This window comes from Cervus elaphus, chromosome 24 (genome assembly GCF_910594005.1).
Source record: "Cervus elaphus chromosome 24, mCerEla1.1, whole genome shotgun sequence".
Classification (NCBI taxonomy): domain Eukaryota; kingdom Metazoa; phylum Chordata; class Mammalia; order Artiodactyla; family Cervidae; genus Cervus; species Cervus elaphus.
Window position 1 is genome coordinate 52,841,726 of NC_057838.1, and position 26,492 is coordinate 52,868,217.

At 42.4% G+C, this 26,492-nt stretch overlaps 1 protein-coding gene across 12 annotated transcripts in view; it reads left to right on the forward strand.

Annotated features, from left to right (window-relative positions):
* FHIT (fragile histidine triad diadenosine triphosphatase) overlaps positions 1-26,492 on the forward strand; it is a 1,484,422-nt gene that overhangs the window by 1,446,407 nt on the left and 11,523 nt on the right. For all 12 annotated transcript variants that reach the window (XM_043886316.1, XM_043886317.1, XM_043886315.1 and 9 more), the window contains one exon: positions 5,413-5,519. In XM_043886316.1, the coding sequence (XP_043742251.1) occupies positions 5,413-5,511 (99 nt within the window). In that variant the 3' untranslated portion in view covers positions 5,512-5,519. The remainder of the gene's footprint in view (positions 1-5,412; positions 5,520-26,492) is intronic.

Genomic DNA, 26,492 nt, shown 5'->3' on the forward strand with positions numbered 1-26,492 from the left:
TGCCCCTCACACCTCATGAGAACACACTTAAAGGACAAGAAGCAGCCCAGGGTCAAAGTGGACACGTATCCGCACTTCAGTCAGAAATCCTGTTAACACTACCTTCCCCAGAAATCATTTCAGGCAGATAAAGCAGGATGACTGCAGATACATTTTTTTTTCTTAAATCTCCTTTCAAAGTTGTATAGAAATAGAATTCACTTCCCAGAGCCCTCACAGACTCCCCTCTGTAGAATGTGAACAAAGACTTTGGTTCAAGTTTCCACAAACGTAACTTTGGCATGAGCCTTCCTCCAGAGAAACATGCTTCTGAAAAGAGTTTCAAGTCTCGCTGTTGCATAAAGATAAGGGAAGGCATAGGTGTTACAGGAGCCTAGGTGCTGAGTGTATTGTATTCATCATTTGATGCTGTGGCCCCATTGCAGAGGGGCAAGAGGGGGAACTCTAGCACATTGAATCCCAGACACTGCATTTGAAAGAAGTTAATTCAAACTGTTATTTTATGTACCAATAAGAAAGAAAAACACTGCCAATGAAATTATGTCACACCATTGATGGTAGGACATGCTGTGATTTCAGAGATGTTAAAATGTGAACAACTGTGCATCTGAGAACAGATGAACTTTGCCATTTAAACAGTATAGGTAATTTCCGGTGCATTTCATGCAACGATAATAATAAGCCCCAGAATACATAAAATGCTAGCCTTGAATCTGACTTTCCTTTGGACAGTCTCCTCTATCTTTTCCAGGATTCACAGCTCAGCAGTTTAGGGAACAACTGAAATAAAACCAAACATTTCCTGTTCCAAGCATACCTTTCCAAGAGGTCTCTGAGACCCTGAGTTGCCAGATAAAATACAGGATGTCCAGTTAAATTTGAATTTCAGATAAACTCTGAATACTTTTTAATATAAGTATATCCCAAATAGTGCGTGAGATAAACTAAAAACAAATTTTCTGGATGCCCTGTACTTTTATTTGCTGAATCCAGCATCTGTCTTCCCAGGGTAATTGTGACAGCATTTGACCTTTTGCACATGCTTTCACTCCAGGGTCTTAACCTTTACCAGTCAGAAGCCTCCATTAATACTTCTTTCACTTCTTAAAACCACTCTGAGAGGAAGGGGTTACTGCTGGTATTTCATGACTGAAGGGGCTGAATTTCCTCCTCAGACCTGAATGTCTCATTAGATGAGTTGGTTCAGTTTTAACTGTGATCATGACTGCTGATCCTTTCACCCAGTAGTTAAAAGATAAAGGTCCCTGGAAAACCGTGAAGATAGTGAAGGTACTCTTATGCATAGAGACAACCTCTGTGGGTTGACCACTGGTCACTGTCGGGGGACAGTGTATCCAGCCTATAACAACAACAACTGCAATGATAGTAATAGCAGCAGCCGCAAACACCCAACACCCCTTACTGTGTGTCATGCATATCAGTATAGAGACCTCTTCCCTACTTTTACGGAGGGGGAGGCTGAGGCCCAGAGAGGTTAGAGAGCTTGCACTTCTCACTGTTCATGTCTGGGCCTAAGCTCGTCTTGTTGGAGGGCCCTTGCTGGTTGTCCCTTAGGGTAATCACTACTCCCTCCACCACCATCACTCTTTATCCTAACAGTCTATTTCTTTCCTTGTGAAACTAAATCACCTCTCAGAAGCCTTTCAGGCTAGGTGAGCCCCTCCCAGCATTGTTCTCACATGGTAATGCCCATCTCATCTGTAACCAACCATTTGGTGTTTACCTTCCCCACCTGGGTGGTGCATGAGGACAGTAGAGAGGTTAGTCCGGGTAGGTGCATGCGTGCCAGGGCTGCCTCCTGGCATTGCAAGGACACCATGAGTATCTGGCGGATGAATAAGTCATCACTGCCTTTCCCTATGGATGGTCTAAGGTAATCTGGAAAGTTCTTCTGAAGTGAAACTCCTCCATTAAAGCTCATGGGTGCATGCCGGCTCAGTCATGTCTGACTCTCTGCAATCCCATGGACTGTAGCCCACCGGGCTCCTCTGTCCATGGGATTCTCTAGTCAAGAATACTTGAGTGGGTTGCTATGCCCTCCTCCACCATTGAAGGTCACCTGAGGCAAATAGTGCCTTTGGATAAGGCGCTTTTTAGAGTCATGATTAGGGCTTATCTGTTAGTTAGGTAGGCAGTGATTTCCAGCCCGCAGGTTCTTGGGCTGCTTGGAGAAATAGAATCTTACTCTGACCCACAGCACAATTCATTTCCAAGTCACCTGGGCAGCTCTTCCAGGACGTAAGTCTTGCCCACCAGGCCTCTCCCAGGCTGCCTATTCCTGCAGACTCTATATGCATTCAAAAGGTCCCACACCAGACCAGCATCCTGATGTTGCTGGGAAAAGAGCCTTGTGACTCAGACGATCCTTGGATAGAGAAGAAGGGCAGTTTCAGAGCAGAGTTTGCCAAGGAAAGCCTCCATACTGTTGAGTCTAAAGCAATGGGCTTAAAGGCAAATGTATAATATTCTTTCTGTAATATACATGGGTTCTATCTGTGCACACAAACTTCTCCCAAACACATGGTTTCTTGACTGCAGGTGTACCTGAGAATTGCCTGAGAGGTTTGAAAACAGTTCCCACCGCCAGGCTGCCCCCCTAGACCAATTAAGCCTGAACCCCTGGGGCAGGGCCAACATCTGTCATTTTTAAAGTTCTCCCTGTGATTCCTGTGGGCAGCCGGGGTTGAACATGGCTGTTCTGAAGAAAGCCACGTGCTTCCATCAGGGACTTTTAGGACTAGAAACCCCTAGGTTTTAAAAAGCATATACCATAGAGCTTTGCAAATAGCATTAGTTTTTGTTTTACTCATTTCCTATTTCCCATAAACAACTTCTAAGCATTGGCATGATGCTGCCATCTGGGAGACATATGACAATAACAGACGGTAAGCCTGATAACCAAGGAGGCATTAACGTTTGCAGGCTCTAAATTATTTGGACTCATCTGGTGCGATCTGCCTTGATGAGGCCACTTAATGCTTGATTTCTGCGTCTTCCGACGGCAGTACCAGAAGTGGGGAGGCCATATTTTCTGGGCTTTGCATTGTTCTCTGTCATCCTATTGAAATAGTTACAAGATGGATTTATAACAGACCTAAAGCTAGTATCAAAATGAAAATTAGTTCTTGAGGAGAAAAATAGCAATCCTGTTTGACTCGCCTGTAGCCACTGCATCATCTCTGCCTCTGCAAGGAAGGAAATGACTTCTTAATGTGGTTTTCTTCCACTAAGGGAAATTAAATCTATGTGGCAAAGTGTAAAACCAGCATGCCAGCAGCCAGATATGGAGCAGAAGATCCATGACCCTCATAAACATGTTCGTGGCTGGGGTATATGCTAATGAACCTCATTTAGGCTCACACTTACCCCACCAGCATCTAGGTCCGCTCACTGTTTTGTCTTCTGTATCAAAGTTGGCTCTGAAACAATGGAGACATCTGTCCATCTGCTGCAAGTTGCTGGGGTGGGGGGGTCTCTGGGTTAGAGTGGGAGTGACTGGGGCCTTAGGTCGCAAACTCTGCTATTTTAATTGTGCCACTTGCCTGAGTTGGCAAGATTCTTTGTCGGAGGATCTGACTTTTGGGCCATGGTACCTGAGGGGCAGAAGTTGTGGAACTGTTGGCTCTTTGGTGACACCGCACTTCCTCCAGGAGAGATTTTAAAAAGGCAAAAACTGTGGGGAACACCCCCACCACTACTGCTCCTAGCTGGGTGATGATCTCTGACAGGGGACTGAACTTTCTCAGACTTCAGTTTCTTCCTTGGTAAGAAGGAGTTGGAATCACCGACTCGACGGACATGAGTTTGAGCAAGCTCCAGGAGTTGGTGATGGACAAGGAGGCCTGGCATGCTGCAGTCCATGGGGCCACAAAGAGTCGGACACGACTGAGCGACTGAACTGAGCTGAAGAAGGAGCAGGGTGGTGCCTGCCTCGCGTATCGGCTATTGTAAGAGTTAAGTGAAATGATGCGCAAGGAAGTAATACATGAAGAGGAAGAAACGGCCCTTCGCATCATAAATACTGGCCATCATTGGTGCTGTTAAATAGCTGGCCCCAGTCTCCTCAGATGACTTAACATGAAATACTGCACCGTGCCTCCTGGGGAGAAATGTATACCCTCAGCATTTTACAGTGTCTACCGCTACAGACAGGAATAACAAATTTAGTTAATAAAACTAACTGCATTGGAGATCAAGGGGGAATTGAGCTCTTCTAATGAAGAACATTCTGACAGCATCCTCTCTCTCTGATAGAACTGAAATTTTATTCACTATGTAAACCTGAGACATACACAAAATATCTTTTTTTAATAAATATGGGTATATGAAGAGGATTTTAAAAGGGTTCTTTTGACTAAGACCGAGTGTTAATTTTTTGATGCTTCCTCATTTAATTCTTTTCCTCAGTTGTTTTTCTTTTTTTTTTTTTTTTTTTACCATTTGCGGGCTTGAAGCCTCTTTTAATGTACATACTCTTATTTCTTCAGAATTCCCAGGTGACTCACTGGTAAAGAATCCAGGAAGATCCTCTGAGGTAGGAAATGGCAACCCACTCCAGTATTCTCGCCTGGAGAATCCCATGGACTCTGGTGGGCTACAGTCCATGGGTGGCAAGAGAGTCAGACACAGCTTAGCAACTAAACATCAGCGCCAACTCTTATTTCTTACTCAGTACTCACGGCCCTTCTGTTATTATCATCAGTTGGCCTGGGCCATTTTGGTTCAGTGAGCAAAACTGCTCAGAGCTCATATAAGAGAGTCTAAGCTGAGGAGAAGGCAGGTTAACTGCAGGCGAACTTGGGAAATGATTGTGGGCAGGTGGCCAACGCAGTGTCTTCAGGGGCTGGGAAGTAAACAGAATGGATGCTGCTGGTCAAGCATAATTTTAGAAGGTGGTGGGGGTTTTGGTAAATGGCAGGATGCACCGCCCCCCCCCCATCTGTGACCACCACTCCCAACCTCAGTGGATCATTATAAGGCAGTGAACCGCCCTCAGCGTAGCCTAATCTAGTTACTGTGTTACAGAAGTTAGAAATGTGGATTTTTACACAACACCCTTTCCCATTTTCGGATTTCGGCAAGTAATTGTGCTTAGTCCCTCAGTCCTGTCCCACTCTTTGCGACCGCATGGACTGTAGCCCACCAGGCTCCTCTGTCCGTGGGATTCTCCAGGCAAGAATACTGGAGTGGGTTGCCATGCCCTCCTCCAGAGGATCTTCCCAACCCAGGGATCGAACCTGGGTCTCCTGCATTGCAGGGGGATTCTTAGCCAAGAAATACAATGAAAAGATATGTGCCCCAGCCGCTGATTTGCAAATGCTGTTCTGCTGCCCCACAATAATTGTTCCAAAGGAAGATCCCACAGGAGTCTTTTTTTTTTCTTCTGCAAAGCTCCAGAAACACGACAGAGAGGATAAAGACTCCCCAGCCTTGTGGCGGTCAGAGGAGGAGATGGCGGCCGAGGCTGCAGCGCTGAGGGGCTACTTTTAGTGACGCAGGTAAGACTGCAGTTTACTTCAACATCGCGCACACCCTGCTGGCGCCTCCCCAGGAAACGGGGCTCATTGCCCAGCATACGTCGGGGGCGGGGGGCCGGGAAGCAGCCCCGCCTACTCCCTTTGGCGCCAGTGGTGGTTGCACAAACACTGAAGCCGGAGCGGGGAGGACTCCGACCCTTGGGTCTCACTTCCACACCACCTCTCTACACCTCTCCCCTCTGCTCCTGTCCTTCCTGCCCAGGCCCTTGTCCCCTCTGTCCTCTCCAATACAGTCTCTACAAAGCAACTGGAGATAGTCTGTAAGGCAGACCTCCTAAAAAAATGAAGAATTAAACTACCATATGACTCAGCCATCCCACTACGGGGCATAAGAGGGTGGGACAAATCGAGAGAGCAGCGTTGAAGTGGGTACATTACCAAGTGTCAATAGATAGCTACTGAGACGTTGCTCTGTGACAATCTAGTGCGGTGGGAGGGAGGTTCAAGAAGGGAAGGGACAGTATGTATACCTATGACTGATTCATGTTGATGTAGGGCGGAAACCATCACAATATTGTAAAGCAATTATTCACCAATTAAGAAAAAAAAAAAAATCCAAACCCTCCCAGGAAGTCACCCTGCCCTTAGGCTCAAGTCTCAGATTCCTGTTTCAAGCTTGCAGCTTAGAGCTTACAACCATCTCAGCCATGCTCAGGCGGGCTCTGCTTTCTGTAGGCTCTGGGTCTCCTCTGGTGGCTCACGAGGTAAAGAATCCCCCTGCAATGCAGGAGACCTGGATTCGACCCCTGGGTCGGGAAGATCCCCTGGAGGAGGGCATGGCCACCCACTCCAGTACTCTTGCCTGGAAAACCCCATGGACAGAGGAGCCTGGCGGGCTACAGCCCACGGGGTCACAGAGAAGCGGACAGGACTGATGGACATTACTTACAGACTAAGCGCACATACACCTCTCCTGGCAGCTCTTTGGTAAATTATCTTCCTGTTTCCCTTCAGCTTTGGCTGTCAGGAAGATCCGGCCACAGGGAAGGAGAATTACCTCTTCACATTAATGATGTTTAACTACTGGGAGATCCCAGGTTTGAGACTGATAGAAGGTGATAGCCAATCTCCTTTTCACGTCTGTACGCAGTTTTAAGGAGTTCAGGCATCTTCTGAAAGGTATCAATGTTAATAAACAGTATTGGGGCTTACTTTGAGTAAAAGAATTATTTGTTATCTAAAATTCAAATTAAACTGGGTCTTCTGTTTTATCTGACAACCCTGTTAATAAATCTCTGCAGGGAATATGGACCCCAGATAAAGAGCCTCTTCTCTACATTGTTTTTCTCTTTTAAAACTGTCTGCTTCATCTGGTCCTGTGTAAATGTGTTTATATTATAAGCAGCTGAAGTAGATCAGATACAAATTAAAAATGCAATTAGTGAACAAATATTGGTAGCAATTGCATTATATAAAGTTGTATCAAGCACTTAATGAGCATGGTTTTTAGCTACAAAACATTGGTTGTGGTATTAGGTTCTCATTTGGAGATGTAAGTCTGTTTTAGTTAGTTTAAAATAAATGTGCATTTCCTGGTCTTTCTCCCTGCCACCCTCTTTTTAATAATATTCTAATTCCTTAGAGACCCAGTATCAAATACCCACCCCCTCACACCCCCAGTGATTGCTCACATCACTGCTGTCTCGGGCCTTGGCATCATAGAAAGCGCACTGCCTTCTCCACGTCAGTGGCTTGTCAGCTCTGCACCCAGTTGCCTGAAGGGATACAGTGTGGTGGGAGTGGAGGCTGACTTTTTAAAATTTTATTTTAATTGGAGGATAATCACTTTACAATAAATGCTTTATAATATTGTGATGGTTTTTGCCATGCATCAATATGAATTGATATTTTATTTTTAATCTTTTCCACTGCTTCACCTTCTCACTTCTCCCTGCCTTCCCTTCTCTCCCCACCTGAGGACCAAGCTAGTTTACCTAAGAACCCAGGCCTGTGGGTGTGACTGCGGACGTCTTTCTATTTCTCTTCTGCAAGCTGTGTCCTCTTCAAATGGTGTCACCACTTTCTAGGCTGAGTTTCTTGTTTTTTCCCTTTCTGGCTTTCTTCCGTAACAGGCACTTCCAGGGCGAGGCAGGGACGCTGCAGGCTTTTCCTGAGGCTTGCTCAGTTGTATGATTCTGTCTTACAGTGTGTTTTCTAGACTGTTTAAGAGAATTTAAACCTCATCCCTGAGTTTCTGGCACGCTTTGCTTTGTCAGCCTTTGCTTCTGTCTTGCCTTGGGGCCTAACATCGCCTGTCTTCCAGGTGAATCAACTTGCCTTGTAAGTCTTTCAGAAAGATAATCCCCTTAACTTGTTACACCAACTATTGCCAGAGAGCCTATGGGCTTCTGAATGAACTCACAGTGATATCTCTCTTTAAGGATGTTTGGCTAAAGACCAAACAAATCACCTTCAGTTTTCCCAGCAGCCAGATGTGGTACGTGGAAATGGGAGGGAGGCCAAAGAGCACAGGATGAGTAACTTGGAGGCGAGGGACCAAACGTAAGCCTGAGATTTCACCGCCTGGAGAAGGGAATGGCCAACCACTCCCATATTCTTGCCTCAAGAACCCCATGGACAGTATGCAAAAGCAAAAAGATATGATACCAGAAGGTGAGCCCCCCGGCTTGGGAGGTGTCCAGTATGCAGAGCAACAGAGGGTGAGATGGTTGGATGGCATCATGGACTCAACTGACATGAGTTTGAGCAAGCTCTGGGAGATGGTGATGGACAGGGAAGCCTGGCCTGCTGCAGTCCAAGGGGTTGCAAAGAGTCGGACACGACTGAGTGACTGAACAGCAACACAGATTTTGCCAAGAGCGTCACCTCCTATAGGATGAGAGAAACAGGGTGCAGTTCTCTTTAGAGACAGAGGGGAAAGGAAACATTCCTTTCAGGAAACCTGATCATGGGGTTGGTTAATCTGGTTCTTTGATACCCGCTCTCCTCCCTTTTCAAAATGCATCGACGCACCAAATGTTTCTACAGTGTTAAGGGGTTCATGGAACAAATAGGGCTGTCCTGCAAGACATGGACAGACCTAGACTTCACACAGTATCTGAAATCCAGATATCCTCGGCCTCTCCAGGCTCTCCTGAGTATTCCCTCATCAGCAAGTCAGAGTTGGGCAGAGCCGGTCTGAAGCCCCTGGTGCTGCTCACTCTGCACGACCGCACACTTCACAGCATGCAGGGATGCGGGGCTCGGCTCCAGAATGGATGATCACCACCACCATTACTGAGACTTGATAGCGAACATAGGTTCTCTTATTATCCCTCCTTGCAGGTGATGACAAGACTCAGTGATGCCAAGACTCAGTGATGCCAAGTGCTGTTGCAAGTGGTGGAGCTCAGATTTGCGCCCAGACAGCCCCACCTCCAAGGGCTTTCCCTTCATCTCTCACTGTTCGCCTTGCGTAGAGGGGCCTGTGGCTCCAGTCAGCACTGCCACCCTCTCCCCGCTCTCCTGTGTTCCAAGTTGTGTCTTCAGCCTCTTCACCTGGTCTCCTGGCCTCCCTGGTTCCTCTGTGAGGACGTCCCTCCCCTGCTGAACTTCTTACCATTACTGCCCGTCCCACCCACTCGGGTACCTGCCTCCCTGGGCACGTTGCAGCCAGGCCGCAGGAACCCTAGTGGGCTGAACCAACTACTTCACTCTGCCTGAAAGGTGTTCCACTCTCTGCTGACTCCTGCCTGTCTTTTCTCCACCATTTGACCACCTGCCTAAGTCATGGGACCTTGGGCATTTAAGTGTCTCACCAATTTCATTTCTTCCCATCTTGGCATGCTTTTTAAAAATCTTTGTGTACCAGTTACTATTTACCTGATTCACTTTTAAAAATTCAGTTTATCTTAAACTTTATATTTTATCTTAAACTTTATATCTTAGCCACAAGAGAAATGAATATTACTTATTACTTATCATTAAAAGTTAAGCATAAAAATAAATATAAAAGGGAAACAGTGCTGGTGAATTCCATCTCTGCACAGCTGCTTGCCTGGAGCTACCAGACTGAGGTTCTTTCTCTTCTTTGTTAAGCTGAGAGGCTGGTCATCCTTAGAGAGGGTGGCACCAAACTAAGACTCTCCATTTGCCCTAATCCAAAGGATTTAAAAGAGAATTACCTACAGAGGGGTTTCACGTACATCAGCTAAAATGATCTTAGACCAGTGATGTCCCTCTTGGGAAAACAGCAGTAGAGGTCAGAGCCCAAACCCAGACCAAGATGACTCTAGACCTGTTCCTACCCCTGAGCTAGTGCTTCCTGAGTCTCTCACCCAGCACCGGGAGGAGACAGTGCATGAAGGAAGCCAGAGTGAGCTTCCCTGGGGACGAGAAGTGGAGGGCTCCAGGCAGCAAGCCCTGCTCCACACCCCACCGCCGCCCACAGGCACCCTTAGTCTCCGGGCCGATGGGATCTGTTTGCCACTCATCTGCCTTAGCAGCCAGCATACTGCAGAGCAGCATGTGCAGCCTTCTGCTCGGAGATGCCCCAGCTAGGAAACGGGACTGTGACAGGCAACCACTCTGCGTAGTGTCTGCTGTGGGAAACTCTAGCAACCCCTCAGTAAGTAACCAACCCTGTTCTACAGACCCAAATTAATCCTCAGCCTGACCACCACACGACCACAGAGACAAACATTCCCAAACTAGAAACCGTGTCTTCTGCCTCTTGAAACCACCACAGTACCAACATGGGCTTAGTTGTGCAGAAGACTTTTCCTGATCTTTCCATATAACCCTGAGGGATGTCTTGGTGTTTTGGCCACTCTGAATCCTTGGCTGAGCAGAAGAGTGACTGTGAGTTGGCAGTTGCTTAAGCAATAGTACAAAGCAGATGCTGCCTTCAGCACTCAGGGGACGAGCCAACCGCGGTCCACAACTGCCTAGGGGTTGTGGATGAAGCTGTGGTGGTCTCCCTGTCCGCATGACAGATCCCTGATGAGGTCAGCAATCCTCTGGTTCCAGGAATTCAGCATGTGCTTTCTGCTTCGGTGAATTTATGCATCGCCTCCCCACACAGGGCTGAGCTCCTGGGAAGGTGTTTTGCGACGGCTTTTAGTATTTGTTCTAAATCACATTAGATGGCAGTGGATCTGCATTTTTTATTTAAATTTGCATTCCTTCCTGAAGTGAAGTGAAAGTCGCTCAGACATATCTGAAACTGTGACCCCATGGACTATACAGTCCATGGAACTCTCCAGACCAGAATACTGGAGTGGGTAGTCTTTCCCTTCTCCAAGGGATCTTCCCAACCCAGGGGTCAAACCCAGGTCTCCCGCATTGCAGGCGAATTCTTTACCAGCTGAGCCACCAGCGAAGCCGTTCTTAGAACACGGTTTCACAGTTTGTTTGTTTTTTTTCTTTTTAAATTTCCCTCTAGGTATTTAATTCTTGGGCCGGCTGCCTCTACACACCATTATATATTATCACTTCCTGTCCCCACTCCCACCCCATGATGGAATTTAGTAGGGTGTGTTGTTTGTAAAATCTGCAAGCATCGCCCCTGACTCTGATAGCAAGTCAGAGAGGAGCGGGTCTCCACACCCTGTTGTGTCAGCAGAGATCATCTGTAATTCATCAAACCCTCCTCTGTGCACGCCATTATTTCGTAGATAATTGGCTGCCTCTCATTTACTCAGAACAGAGCCCTGCAATTGCAAAGCAACTGAGTCAGCCCAAAACAGCATGATTAGTAGCTACAGATATACTGTCAAAGCAAAATCTCGACACTAGAATTTTTGAAAAATCACCATAATTTCAGCCACTGGACCACACATATCATATCATACTCATGGATAGTCGAGGTGAACAAGAAAGGACAGGTTTACTTACTGAGTACATGTTCTGATCACTCAATTGTACCTTTTGAAATCTACCCCATCCACTTAGAAAAAATCTCAGCCTCCTCCACGAGGGTGTCCTCTCAGCTCTGTAACCTCCCATGAGAAAGACCCAAGGAGCAGGTCAGAGTACTCCTATTTCCTTGCGGGGGAGGAAGAGTAACTTCAGCTCCTTGGCCAATTTAGTGCTAAACCTGCGAGGTAAGGCCCATGTTGGGGCATCATCAATACCAGCAAAAGTCTTTGCAATCACTCTTTCAGCCCATCCCCAGATTGATACTTGAAAAGAGTAAGAGATGCCCCCTTGCCCTAGTGATACTTTAGTATGATGTTCTAAAGCTCTTTAGATAAAGGATCCATCATCTTAAGGAAAGCAAGAAAAGATAGTTTAGTTTGCTTTTTCTTCCTCTGCTGTGCATGTTTCTACTGAATTATGCTGCCTCTCCCTTCCTTCTGTGTAGAGTATGTTTACAGAACCAAAGTTCAGTAGCAAGGATTTTAACATTCAGTTATTTGGATTAGCTAAATATAAATCAAGTCTCTATGGTCTAAACTGGGAGTAATAAACCATAGAATCATGGAGACTTTAGACATAACAAAATCTAATATCCCATTAAAGAACACTGAGCACCAGAAATTGATGCTTTCAAACTGTGGCGCTAGAGAAGAATCTTGAAAGTCCCTTGGACTGCAAAGAGATCAAACCAGTCAATCCTAAAGGAAATCAGTCCTGAATATTCACTGGAAAGACTGATGCTGAAGCTGAAGCTCCAATACTTTGGCCACCTGATGCACAGAGCTGACTCAACGGAGAAGACTCTGATGCCAGGAAAGAGTGAGGGTAGGAGGAGAAGGGGGAAACAGAGGGTGAGATGGTTGGATGGCATCACTGATTCAATGGACATGAGTTTGAGCGAATTCCAGGAGATGGTGAAGGACAGGGAAGCCTGGCATGCTGCAGTCCGTGGGGTCACAAAGAGTTGGACACAACTGAGTGACCGAGCAACAACATCCTGTTAAATAATTTTATCATAACTCCAAGGAAAAACCATTTAGTTATACTTTAACCTTCCCTTTTATAAACATTCTTTGAAATAAGTCTACCTCATAGTTCCAAAATGAGGTTTTTAGTTCAGTTTCATTATTTTTAAAATGTTTTACCAAGATCTAGCTTTTTATAAAATATACCCAATAGTTCAGGCAGACGCTTTCCAGGCCTCTAAGGGCTAAAAAATCTACAGAACTGTTCACCTGAGATTTAATTCAAGTGCTCATAGAAATGACTCCTGTCCATAAGTTAATTTTAACCCTTCTGAATCTTGGAACTACATGAGCCATCAGCACAGAGTCCTTTTCAGAAGACTGCAGTCCAAATGCCAAAAGGAACTTTTTCAAGTTTCAAGCTTTACTTGTATCTTGTGAGATGATAAAGTCTATCATCACCATCATCCTTATCTCGTTTCCAGAAATGGATGATTTATCACATGTCAATCTGCATAGTCCCACAAGGCCAAAACCTTCTACAAATATCTACCCACGCCCAAGACTCTTCTTTGTCTACCTGCTTCTCTCTTCTCTTCCACTTTTCACATTTTGTCTTTGTCTCTGCTGTAAAGGAAGGTGAGGGAGCACAGAAGACCCTCCTAGAGGTCATGGGGGGTTAATATGAAGAAAAGCTATGGAAATTCACCTGAATCATCTTTGACTCATCATTTAATAATAGCTAATATTTACACAATTCATGCCATCCTATGCCTAAAATGTCCCTCAGTCACTTCTTATATAGTGAGTGCTCCATTATTCTGATATTCCACCGGCACTAACCAAGTTATCATGTGGGCTCGCAAAATCATGTAAGCTTGCAACCAATCAATTCAGGATATGCTAGCAAAAGCAGCTCTAAATTGTGCTTCTTCTGGATTTATTTCTTCTCTGAGGATCCAAAAGACACTGCAGTGAGTTCTACTATCTCCAATTTATAATGAGTGGTGAGCCATGAAAACTGCGAGGGCCCATCGGCTATGCCAGTGCGTAGATGGGTTATGTTCCCTCTGATTTCTATTACACTTTAGAGATAATAAATTATGTAAATGTTTGAGTGGTAAGAAATTAGTTCAAGAAGTAATTAAAGAATAAGACCTGTAGGGCAGGCTGTTTTGAGACCACCAAGAAAGAAGTGTGACTTCTGTTTCTATTACTAAACAGACCAGACCCAGACACTGAATTAATGGGATTCTGATTTGCTAGTCCCATTCGGTTCCTGGAAGAAGCAAAGAAAAAAACCACCTCTGGAAGAAAATAATACCATCCAAAATCTTAAATTTTTTCTATAAATATTTTCAAATGAAATGTCCAATACCAGTATACATATGCACACACAACTTATGAGGAGGCAATTTAATGTAAACAAGGTTAGACTTGCCAGACAGCCATTAAAATAAATCTGTTTACTTTCTTTTGGGATGAAAAGGACTAGATTATGCCCCCTCAAAAAAAATTTCACAGAAAGCTAGAATCTATTAAAAATAGAGAGGTAATGTGAAAAAGAACCAAATTCTGCCAAATGCTGTAACTGAAAAATACAGTAACTCAATGAATGAATTTAGCAGCCTGAGTTTGGCAGGCAAGAAGAAATTTAGTGAACTTACAGATGAGCCATGAAAATATAGCATCTGGTCCCATCATTTCATCTCAAATAGATGGGGGAAAAGTGGAAAAACAGTGACAGATTTCATTTTCTTGGACTCTAAAATCACTGCAAATTGTGACTGCAGCCATGAAATTAAAAGATGCTTGCTCATTAGAAGAAAAGCTATAACAAACCTAGATAGCATATTAAAAAGCAGAGACATCACTTTGCCAACAAAGGTCCATATAGTCAAAACTGTGGTTTTTCCAGTGGTCATGTATGGATGTCAAAGTTGGACCATAAAGAAGGCCAAGCATCAAAGAATTGATGCTTTCGTCTAACTGGGGTGTTGGAGAAAACTCTTGAGAGTCACGTGAACAGCAAGGAGACCAAACCATGTAATCCTAAAGGAAACCAACCCTGAATATTCGTTGGAAGGTGTGGAAGCTCCAATATTTGGCCACCTGATATGAAGAGCTGACTTGTTGGAAAAGGCCCTGATGCTGGGAAAGATTGAGGGTAGGAGGAAAAGAGGATGACAGAGGATGAGATGGTTGGATGGCATCACCAACTCAATGATCATGAGTTTGAGCAACCTCCCAAAGGACAGAGAAGCCTGGCATGCTGCAGCCCATGGGGTCGCAAAGAGTCAGACACAACTTAGCAACTGAACAACAACAAAATGAAAATATTCCTAAAGAACCATGAAGAGATGAAAGGAGAGTGGCAAAAATGAGAAGTCAGAAGTATAGACTATACTGAGAAAGTCTAATAGACATGCACAATTCCAAAACAGATTGTGAAAGATATACTTAAATAGATAGTGGCTGAGAATTTTTCAAGTCACCAATTCAAAAATTCAAGAACACTCCAAACCCAGAGTGGGGGTGTAGAATACACACCTAGGCATATCATGGTACAACTGCAGAAAATCAAAGAGTAGTTTGTTAGATTTAATAGTAAGAAGGAAAACAACAACAACAACTTACTTTCTAAGGAGCAATAATTAGACAAAGACAACAGCTTCCTGGATGGCACTAATGGTAAAGAACCTGCCTGCCAGTGCAGAAGATGTAAGAGATGGGGGTTTGATCTCTGGGTCAGGAAGATCCCTTGGAGGCAGGCATGGTAACCCACTCCATATTCCTGCTTTGAAAATGTGCTTAAATATATAAATACCTCCCCTCCCACTTGAGTCTCCTTCCCCTGACTGTCCCACCCCTCTAGGTCATCACAGAGCTGAGCTGAGCTCCCTGTTCTATAGAGCAGCTTCCCACGAGCTGTCTTTTACACATTACGTCAATGCCACTCTCCCAGTCCGTCCCCCACTCCCCTTCCCCCTGCTGTGTCCATATGTCCATTCTCTACTTCTGTCTCTATTTGTGCCTTACAAATAGAGTCATCTGTACCCTTTGTAGTATATTCTGTATGTATGTGTTAATGTACATGTCTGTTTTTCTGACTGACTTTACTCTGATTTTCTGGTCACCACAAATGATCCAATTTCATTCCTTTTGGTGGCTGAGTAATATTCTATTGTGTATATGTACCACATCTTCTTTCTCCATTCCTCTGTTGATGGACCTTTAGTTTGCTTTCATGTCCTGGCTGTTGTAAATAGCGCTGCAATGAACATTGTGGTGCATGGATCTCTTTGAATTACAGTTTCCTCAGAGTAAGTGCCCAGGAGCGGGATTGCTGGCTCACAGGGCACTTCTGCTTTTTGTTGTGGTTTTTTTTTTTTTTACTTTTAGTTTTTTAAGGAACCTCCATAGTGTTCCCCATAGCAGCTGCATCCATTTACATTCCCACCGTCAGTGCAAGAGGGTTCTCTTTTCCCCATACCTAGAGGGTAATTTACTTTTTGATTATGACTCTTATGCATTTATTGGGGAAAAAGCTAAAAGTTACACGAAATGCTAAACATCTTCCTGGTTATTGCACTCATTAAAAAGGAGAAGAGCATATAATGAATAATCTTAGACCAATAAATTTGAAAGTTGGGTTTAAATTCATATTTCTAGAAAAAATACAGTTTACCCAAAGTGACACAAAGTGAAAAATAAAATATGAATAGTTTGATAACTATTACAGAACACTATAGTTAGAAAAGACCCTAATGCTGGGAAAGACTGAAAGCAGGAGAAGGGGACGACAGAGGATGAGATGATTGGATGGCATCACCGACTCGATGGACATGAGTTTGGGGAAACTTGGGAGTTAATGATGGACAGGGAGGCCTGGCGTGCTCCAGTCCCTGGGGTCGCAGAGAGTCAGACACGACTGAGCGACTGAACTGAAAGAACGCAAAGCTGAACTAAAACCCATCTCACAGAGACAGTGTTAGGCCCAGATAACTGTACTAGTGAATTCTACCACACAATTAAGAAAGAAGAATCTGAGTAAGATTTTCAGTGAGAATCTTATGACTGCTGTAACAAATTTTGGCAGAGAAAAGGAAAAAAAAAAAAAGAAAACCTCTCCCAATTCTCAATTTTTTGTATGAGTTGCCTTACACATGAACCTGACAAGAACATAACAGAAAGCAATTCTACAGACTAATTGCACATGGAAACACAGATGCCACTGTCCTAACAGATACCTTATGGGTAGACAGACAGGCATACAGATAAACTGCATGTGTGTGCACACAATCTATGAAAAGGATGAGACATCATGACCAATGTGACATGTTTCACATTAGACTCATCTTATGCTTTTCATCAGGCTAATAAAGAATAAATGATATGATCATCTCAGTAGATGCTGGAAAAGAAAAGACAGAAGCCAACCTCCAACTTAATAAGTATAAAAGTTCTAGAAAAACTTGATCTAGGAAGGGATTTATAGTTAAGGATGAAATGTTGAACACTATTCATCTGAGATTACAAATGAGATAAGAATATTCGCCATTAGCCCTGCTGTTTCCCAGTGTACGCAAGGGCTCAGCTAGAACAGTAAAGCAAGAGCCATAAGTAAAAACCTAGAAGGATTAAAAAGGAAAGAATAAAACTGCCATTACTCACAGACAAAATGATACATGCAGAACGCTCCAAAGCATGTACGGAGAGACAATTAAAATTAACCAGAAAGCTTAGCAAGGCCTTTGACTATTAAGTTCTGAATTTCTCAGCTACTATTGTAGCTCAGCCTGCCATAACAAAATGCCATAGACTGGGTAGCTCAAATAAAAGATAATTATTCCTCACAGTGCTGGAGGCTGGAAGTCTAAGATCAGGGTGCCAATACACTGGGGTTCTGGCAAGAGCCCTTCTCCTGGTCTGTAGCCGGCCACCTGCTCACTGTGTCCTCATGTGAGGAAGAGAGTGAACTTTAATTTCACTCTTTTTAAAAGTCCATAAATCCCATCATGGGGCCTCTGCCTCATCTAAACCTGATTACCTCCTAAAGGCCATGTGTCCTATCACATTGGGAGTTAGAGCTTCAACCTGTGAATTTTGGAAGGACACAATCCATAAGAGCCACACAGAATACGAAAAAAATTAAAGTTGGCTTATATTAACATCAGAAATCAAATACCAAAAAATAAGAAAATTTATGCAAATTTCTAGGTAGAAAACCATAAAATGTTATTAAGAATCATTACTGAGGAATTAAATAAATGGAGATAAGAGTGACTCAATTTTATATAGACTCAAGTCTTCTCAGATTTACCTATAAATTCCCTGCTACTCACATCAAAATTCCTGTTAATTTTTGTTGGTGGTAATGGGTTTCTTTTTTTGTAAAAATTTAAAAGTTAATTCTAAAATGCTTATGGAAATGTAGCCTGAGAGTATTAAAAAAAAAAAAATACAGAAGCACAGGAGGGCTTACTGTAAAGGAAACTGACTTGTTACAGGGCTACAAAAGCTAAGAGGGCATGATGTTGGAACAAGGAGAGACAGACTGATGAAGCAAGACAGAAAGCCCAGAAAGAGATCCAGGCATATATGAATGCTTGATATAAGATAAAAATGACATCCAAGAACTATGGGGAAAGGGAAATCTCCCCAATAAATTATTCTGGAAAAATTGTATATCGATGTAGAAAACTCATTAAACTATATCCCACCTCACACCATATTCAAAAGTCAATTCCAAGAGAGGAGCCAAGATGGCGGAGGAGTAGGATGGGGAGACCACTTTCTCTCCTACAAATTCATCAAAAGAATAACTGAACGCAGAGCAAACTTCGCAAAACAACTTCGGATCGCTAGCTGAGGTCATCAGGCACCCAGAAAAGCAACCCATTATCTTCGAAAGGAGGGCTGTATAGTTGGAGAAGTCCTGAGACTACAGGAAGAATAAAACTGAAATCCAGAGGCAGGAGACTTAAGCCCAAAACCTGAGAACACCAGAAAACTCCTGACTACATGGAACTTTAAGTAATAAGTGACCATCCAAAAGCCTCCATACCTACACTGAAACCAACCACCACCCAAGAGCCAATAAGTTTTAGAGCAAGACATACCACGCAAATTCTCCAGCAACGCAGGAACATAGCCCTGAACATCAACATACAGGCTGCCCAAGGACACACCTAACACATAGACCCATCTCAAAACTCATTACTGGGCACTCCATTGCTCTCCAAAGAGAAGAAATCAAGTTCCACACACCAGAACACTGACGCAAGCTCCCCTAACCAGGAAATCTTGACAAGCCAATCGTCTAACCCCACCCACTGGGTTAATCCTCCACAATAAAAAGGAACCACAGACCTCCAGAATACAGAAAGCCCACTCCAGATACAGCAATCTAAACAAGATGAAAAGGCAAAGAAATACCCAACAGGTAAAGGAACATGAAAAATGCCCACCAAGTCAAACAAAAGAGGAGGAGATAGGGAATCTACCTGAAAAAGAATTTAGAATAATGATAATAAAAATGATCCAAAATCTTGAAAACAAAATGGAGTTACAGATAAATAGCCTGGAGACAAAGATTGAAAAGATTCAAGAACTGTTTAATAAAGACCTAGAAGAAATAAAAAAAGAGTCAATTAAAAATGAATAATGCAATGAATGAGATCAAAAACACTTTGGAGGGAACCAAGAGTAGAATAACGGAGGCAGAAGATAGGATAAGTGAGGTAGAAGATAAAATGGTGGAAATAAATGAAGCAGAGAGGAAAAAAGAAAAAAGGATCAAAAGAAATGAGGACAACCTCAGGGACCTCTGGGACACTGTGAAACGCCCCAACATTCGAATCATAGGAGTTCCAGAAGAAGAAGACAAAAAGAAAGGCCATGAGAAAATACTCGAGGAGATAATAGCTGAAAACTTCCCTAAAATGGGGAAGGAAATAGCCACCCAAGTCCAAGAAGCCCAGAGAGTCCCAAACAGGATAAACCCAAGGCGAAACACCCCAAGACACATATTAATCAAATTAACAAAGATCAAACACAAAGAACAAATATTAAAAGCAGCAAGGGAGAAACAACAAATAACACACAAAGGGATTCCCATAAGGATAACAGCTGATCTATCAATAGAAACCCTCCAGGCCAGAAGGGAATGGCAGGACGTACTGAAAGTAATGAAAGAGAATAACCTACAACCTAGATTACTGTATCCAGCAAGGATCTCATTCAGATATGAAGGAGAATTCAAAAGCTTTACAGATAAGCAAAACCTGAGAGAATTCAGCACCACCAAACCAGCTCTTCAACAAATACTAAAGGATCTTCTCTAGATAGGAAATACAGAAAGGTTGTATAAACGTGAACCCAAAACAACAAAGTAAATGGCAACGGGACCACACCTATCAATAATTACCTTAAATGTAAATGGGTTGAATGCCCCAACCAAAAGACAAAGATTGGCTGAATGGATACAAAAACAAGACCCCTATATATGCTGTCTACAAGAGACCCACCTAAAAACAAGAGACACATACAGACTAAAAGTGAAGGGCTGGAAAAAAATATTTCATGCAAACGGAGACCAAAAGAAAGCAGGAGTCGCAATACTCATATCAGATAAAATAGACTTTCAAATAAAGGATGTGAAAAGAGACAAAGAAGGACACTACATAATGATCAAAGGATCAATCAAAGAAGAAGATATAACAATTATAAATATATATGCACCCAACATAGGAGCACCGCAATATGTACGGCAAACACTAACGAGTATGAAAGAGGAAATTAATAGTAACACAATAATAGTGGGAGACTTTAATACCCCACTCACAACTATGGATAGATCAACTAAACAGAAAATTAACAAGGAAACACAAACCTTAAATGACACAATGGACCAGCTAGACCTAATCGATATCTATAGGACATTTCACCCCAAAACAATCAACTTCACCTTTTTCTCAAGTGCACACGGAACCTTCTCCAGAATAGATCACATCCTGGGCCATAAATCTGGTCTTGGAAAATTCAAAAAAATTGAAATCATTCCAGTCATCTTTTCTGACCACAGTGCAGTAAGATTAGATCTCAATTACAGGAAAAAAATTGTTAAAACTTCAAACATATGGAGGCTAAATAACACGCTTCTGAATAACCAACAAATCATAGAAGAAATCAAAAAAGAAATCAAAATATGTATAGAAATGAATGAAAATGAAAACACAACAACCCAAAACCTATGGGACACTGTAAAAGCAGTGCTAAGGGGAAGGTTCATAGCATTACAGGCTTACATCAAGAAACAAGAAAAAAACCAAATAAATAACCTAACTCTACACCTAAAGCAATTAGAGAAGGAAGAAATGAAGAACCCCAGAGTTAGCAGAAGGAAAGAAATCTTAAAAATCAGGGCAGAAATAAATGCAAAAGAAACTAAAGAGACCATAGCAAAAATCAACAAAGCTAAAAGCTGGTTTTTTGAAAAAATAAACAAAATTGACAAACCATTAGCAAGACTCATTAAGAAACAAAGAGAGAAAAACCAAATTAACAAAATTAGAAATGAAAATGGAGAGATCACAACAGACAACACTGAAATACAAAGGATCATAAGAGACTACTACCAGCAGCTCTATGCCAATAAAATGGACAACTTGGATGAAATGGACAAATTCTTAGAAAAGTATAACTTTCCAAAACTGAACCAGGAAGAAATAGAAGATCTTAACAGACCCATCACAAGCAAGGAAATCGAAACTGTCATCAAAAATCTTCCAGCAAACAAAAGCCCAGGACCAGATGGCTTCACAGCTGAATTCTACCAAAAATTTAGAGAGGAGCTGTCACCTATCTTACTCAAACTCTTCCAGAAAATTGCAGATGAAGGTAAGCTTCCAAACTCATTCTATGAGGCCACCATCACCCTAATTCCAAAACCAGACAAAGATGCCACAAAAAAAGAAAACTACAGGCCAATATCACTGATGAACATAGATGCAAAAATCCTTAACAAAATTCTAGCAAACAGAATCCAACAACATATTAAAAAAATCTTACACCATGACCAAGTGGGCTTTATCCCAGGAATGCAAGGATTCTTTAATATCCGCAAATCAATCAATGTAATACACCACATTAACAAATTGAAAGATAAAAACCATATGATTATCTCAATAGATGCAGAGAAAGCCTTTGACAAAATTCAACACTCATTTATGATTAAAACTCTCCAAAAAGCAGGAATAGAAGGAACATACCTCAACATTATAAAAGCCATATATGACAAACCCACAGCAAGCATCACCCTCAATGGTGAAAAATTGAAGGCATTTCCCCTGAAATCAGGAACAAGACAAGGGTGCCCACTCTCACCACTACTATTCAACATAGTGTTGGAAGTTCTGGCCACAGCAATCAGAGCAGACAAAGAAGTAAAAGGAATCCAGATAGGAAAAGAAGAAGTAAAACTCTCACTGTTTGCAGATGACATGATCCTCTATATAGAAAACCCTAAAGACTCTACCAGAAAATTACTAGAGCTAATCAATGAATATAGTAAAGTTGCAGGATATAAAATTAACACACAGAAATCCCTTGCATTCCTATATACTAACAATGAAAAAACAGAAAGAGAAATTAAGGAAACAATACCATTCACCATTGCAACAAAAAGAATAAAATACTTAGGAGTATATCTACCTAAAGAAACAAAAGACCTATACATAGAAAACTATAAAACACTGATGAAAGAAATCAAAGAGGACACAAACAGATGGAGAAACATACCATGTTCATGGATTGGAAGAATCAATATTGTCAAAATGGTTATTCTACCCAAAGCAGTCTATAGATTCAATGCAATCCCTATCAAGCTACCAACGGTATTTTTCACAGAACTAGACCAAAGAATTTCACAATTTGTATGGAAATACAAAAAACCTCGAATAGCCAAAATAATCTGGAGAAAGAAGAATGGAACTGGAGGAATCAACCTGCCTGACTTCAGACTCTACTACAAAGCCACAGTCATCAAGACAGTATGGTACTGGCACAAAGACAGATATATAGATCAATGGAACAGAATAGAAAGCCCAGAGATAAATCCACGAACCTATGGACACCTTATCTTTGACAAAGGAGGCAAGGATATACAATGGAAAAAAGACAACCTCTTTAACAAGTGGTGCTGGGAAAACTGGTCAACCACTTGTAAAAGAATGAAACTAGAACACTTTCTAACACCATACACAAAAATAAACTCAAAATGGATTAAAGATCTAAATGTAAGACCAGAAACTATAAAACTCCTAGAGGAGAACATAGGCAAAACACTCTCCGACATAAATCACAGCAAGATCCTCTATGACCCACCTCCCAGAATATTGGAAATAAAAGCAAAACTAAACAAATGGGACCTAATGAAACTTAAAAGCTTTTGCACTACAAAGGAAACTATAAGTAAGGTGAAAAGACAGCCCTCAGATTGGGAGAAAGTAATAGCAAATGAAGAAACAGACAAAGGATTAATCTCAAAAATATACAAGCAACTCCTGCAGCTCAATTCCAGAAAAATAAATGACCCAATCAAAAAATGGGCCAAAGAACTAAACAGACATTTCTCCAAAGAAGACATACAGATGGCTAACAAACACATGAAAAGGTGCTCAACATCACTCATTATTAGAGAAATGCAAATCAAAACCACAATGAGGTACCATTACACGCCAGTCAGGATGGCTGCTATCCAAAAGTCTACAAGCAATAAATGCTGGAGAGGGTGTGGAGAAAAGGGAACCCTCTTACACTGTTGGTGGGAATGCAAACTAGTACAGCCGCTATGGAAAACAGTGTGGAGATTTCTTAAAAAACTGGAAATAGAACTGCCATATGACCCAGCAATCCCACTTCTAGGCATACACACTGAGGAAACCAGATCTGAAAGAGACACGTGCACCCCAATGTTCATCGCAGCACTGTTTATAATAGCCAGGACATGGAAGCAACCTAGATGCCCATCAGCAGATGAATGGATAAGGAAGCTGTGGTACATATACACCATGGAATATTACTCAGCCATTAAAAAGAATTCATTTGAACCAGTCCTAATGAGATGGATGAAGCTGGAGCCCATTATACAGAGTGAAGTAAGCCAGAAAGATAAAGAACATTACAGCATACTAACACATATATATGGAATTTAGAAAGGTGATAACGATAACCCTATATGCAAAACAGAAAAAGAGACACAGAAATACAGAACAGACTTTTGAACTTTGTGGGAGAATGTGAGGGTGGGATATTTCAAAAGAAGAGCATGTATACTATCTATGGTGAAACAGATCACCAGCCCAGGTGGGACGCATGAGACAAGTGCTCCGGCCTGGTGCACTGGGAAGACCCAGAGGAATCGGGTGGAGAGGGAGGTGGGAGAGGGGATCGGGATTGGGAATACATGTAAATCCATGGCTGATTCATATCAATGTATGACAAAACCCACTGGAAAAAAAAAATAATAATAAAAAAAAAAAAAAGTCAATTCCAGGTGGATTATAGTTCAAAGTCTGAAGGGCAACCTTAGAAGGGAATATAGGAAAACATTGTCATGGTCATGCTATAGGGAAAGACTTTTTAAATAGGATACAAAAGCATTGTTATAAAAAAGATGGATCGACTACATTCAAATTAATTTTGTTTATCAAAAAAACCATTAAGAGAGAGTAAGAGTGAGAAATGCAAGATACAGAGTGGGAGAACGTATTTGCCACATTATGAACAAGGAAGGGTCAGTACCCACAAGATAGTATTTTTAAAGAAAAAGAAAAAAAATGTATAAGCCACTTAGAGAAAGTCAACAGCCCAGTAGAAACTACAAAACCATTTGAATAAGCACTTTGTAAAAGATTGGTCTTGGACTGTCTAATAATCTTTAGTCATCAGGGAAACATACTTTAAACACAATGAAATACCACTGTATACCCACAATAGCCAAAATTTTAAATGACTGACAATATCAAGTGTCTGCAAGAATGTAGAACAACAGAAACACAAAAGAACACATACTGCATGATTGTGTTTGAATCAAGTTCACGAACAGGCAAAACTAAATTATAGTATTTAGAGATACATTCATTTAGGGAGGAAATGAATATAAAGGAAAGCAAAGAATCCATCACCATAAAAATCAGCCCAGTGGTTATCTTTGTGGAGGAGGCAAGAAGAAGCCTGTGATTCAGAAGAGGAGTGTGGGGTGGGAGGGTAGAAAGGCTGGTAGTGTTCTATTCCTTGTCACAGTGTGGCAAAACACATGTTTGCTTTATATTAATTCTATAAGCTATATATATATATATGTAGATATAGTATATACATATGTGTGTGTGTGTGTGTGTATAAAACACTTTTCTGCATATGTTATATTTCACAGTTATTGTTAGTCGTTCAGTCATGTCTGACTCTTTGTGACCCCATGGACTACAGCCCACCAGGCTCCTCTGTCCATGGGATTCTCCAGACACGAATACTGGAGTGGATTGCCATTCCCTTCTCCAGGGATCTTCCCAACTCAGGGGTTGAACCCTAGTCTCCTGTATTGCAGGTGGATTCTTTACCATCTGAGTCACCAGGGAAGCCCATATTTCACAGTAAAAAAAGGACTATATATAAATCAGAAATGTGAAAAATTTTGAGTTTAGGAGAGAAGAAAAGGCAGGAGGAGAGTGGCTGTAATGTATGGTCTAACTGCTGGCTGGATATTCAGTCATTCCAGAATAAGTTTAAACAGAAAAGAACAGTTGTTGCATATAATCTTCACAGACACTTTGCTCCTGAAACAGAGCAGGGTTATATGCTCCACCCCCGGCCCCCTCAACCCCATATCTTCAGCCTGCCTTTTGTCTGTGAAGAAAACTTTAGCCAAAGAGTAAGTTTAATCAGAGAAATGAGAAAATGCCAAAACAAAGGAAAACAGTCAAACAGGTCAAAACAATAATAGTTTAGTCTGTAAACAAAGTCAGGAGCCTTTAGTTCCTCCAGTGCTATAGATAAAATTCTGTGAGCTGTCTTATAGATACTGAAAACCCCACCAGGTGGAAGAAGTTAACTACACGATGACTGGACTGTAGCCATGACATAAGCTGCCACAGTTCCAAGAACTGGCCTCGGGGAGATGGAAACAAACTGGCCCTGGAGCTGAAGATTAACTGTACCTAAGACACTCGAGGTGACACCGATCAGACCACCGATGACCAACGCCAATGTGACTGCCAGAGCTAACTCTGCTGCTTCTGCGTGTAGCCCCCTCCCTCTGTCTATAAAAGCTCTTGTCCACTGGTTGTCAATGGGGGTTGGCGGGGAGGTCGGCCTTTGGATAGCAGCCCGCCCCCAGGTTGCCAGCCTCCAAAATAAAGCAAAGTTTCCTTTCCACCAACCTGGCCTCTCTACTGGCTTTTGAGCAGCAAGCAGCCAGACCCTACATTCAGTTACATTGCTGCATCTGAGTCTATTCTCCTCCTGGCCATCCTCCCAAACTTGAAGGGACCACCAAGGCCTAGAAGATTATCATTTCAAGAGCTGCAGGAAAAACCAGCACAGATGATGCTTCATCTTTCATGATCCTTGATGATACCAATTATGGCCATCTCATTATGGGCAAGTTATATGAAGCACTACACAGGTTTTATTTCAGTGAAATCCCACAGCCATCCTCTAGTATTGTCCCGGTGTTCAGATGTAGAAACTGAAGCTTACGGTTGCTCTGGGACTTTTCCCAGGACTCTTAGGTTATACATGGAGAGTTAGGGCCACCCGGACAGTCTAACTCTGGAGCCCACACTTACCTTTACACTAAAATTGGTGGTTCTCTGTATAGACATGTCCTCCTCTGCTTAAGCTCGAGCTAACCAAACAGAAGGGTTGTACGATGAAGCCGAGGTGCAACATATAGCATACACTTGCTTCTTCACTAACTTCAAGAAAAGTACCAGTATTTGGTGATTTCTGTGCTGGGGGCTTTGTGTAGGTCACTTTATCCACTTATCACAACCGCCCTGCCAAAGAGGCAGTGCTGCTCTGGGTTCCCTTTGCAACAACAATTATGGAT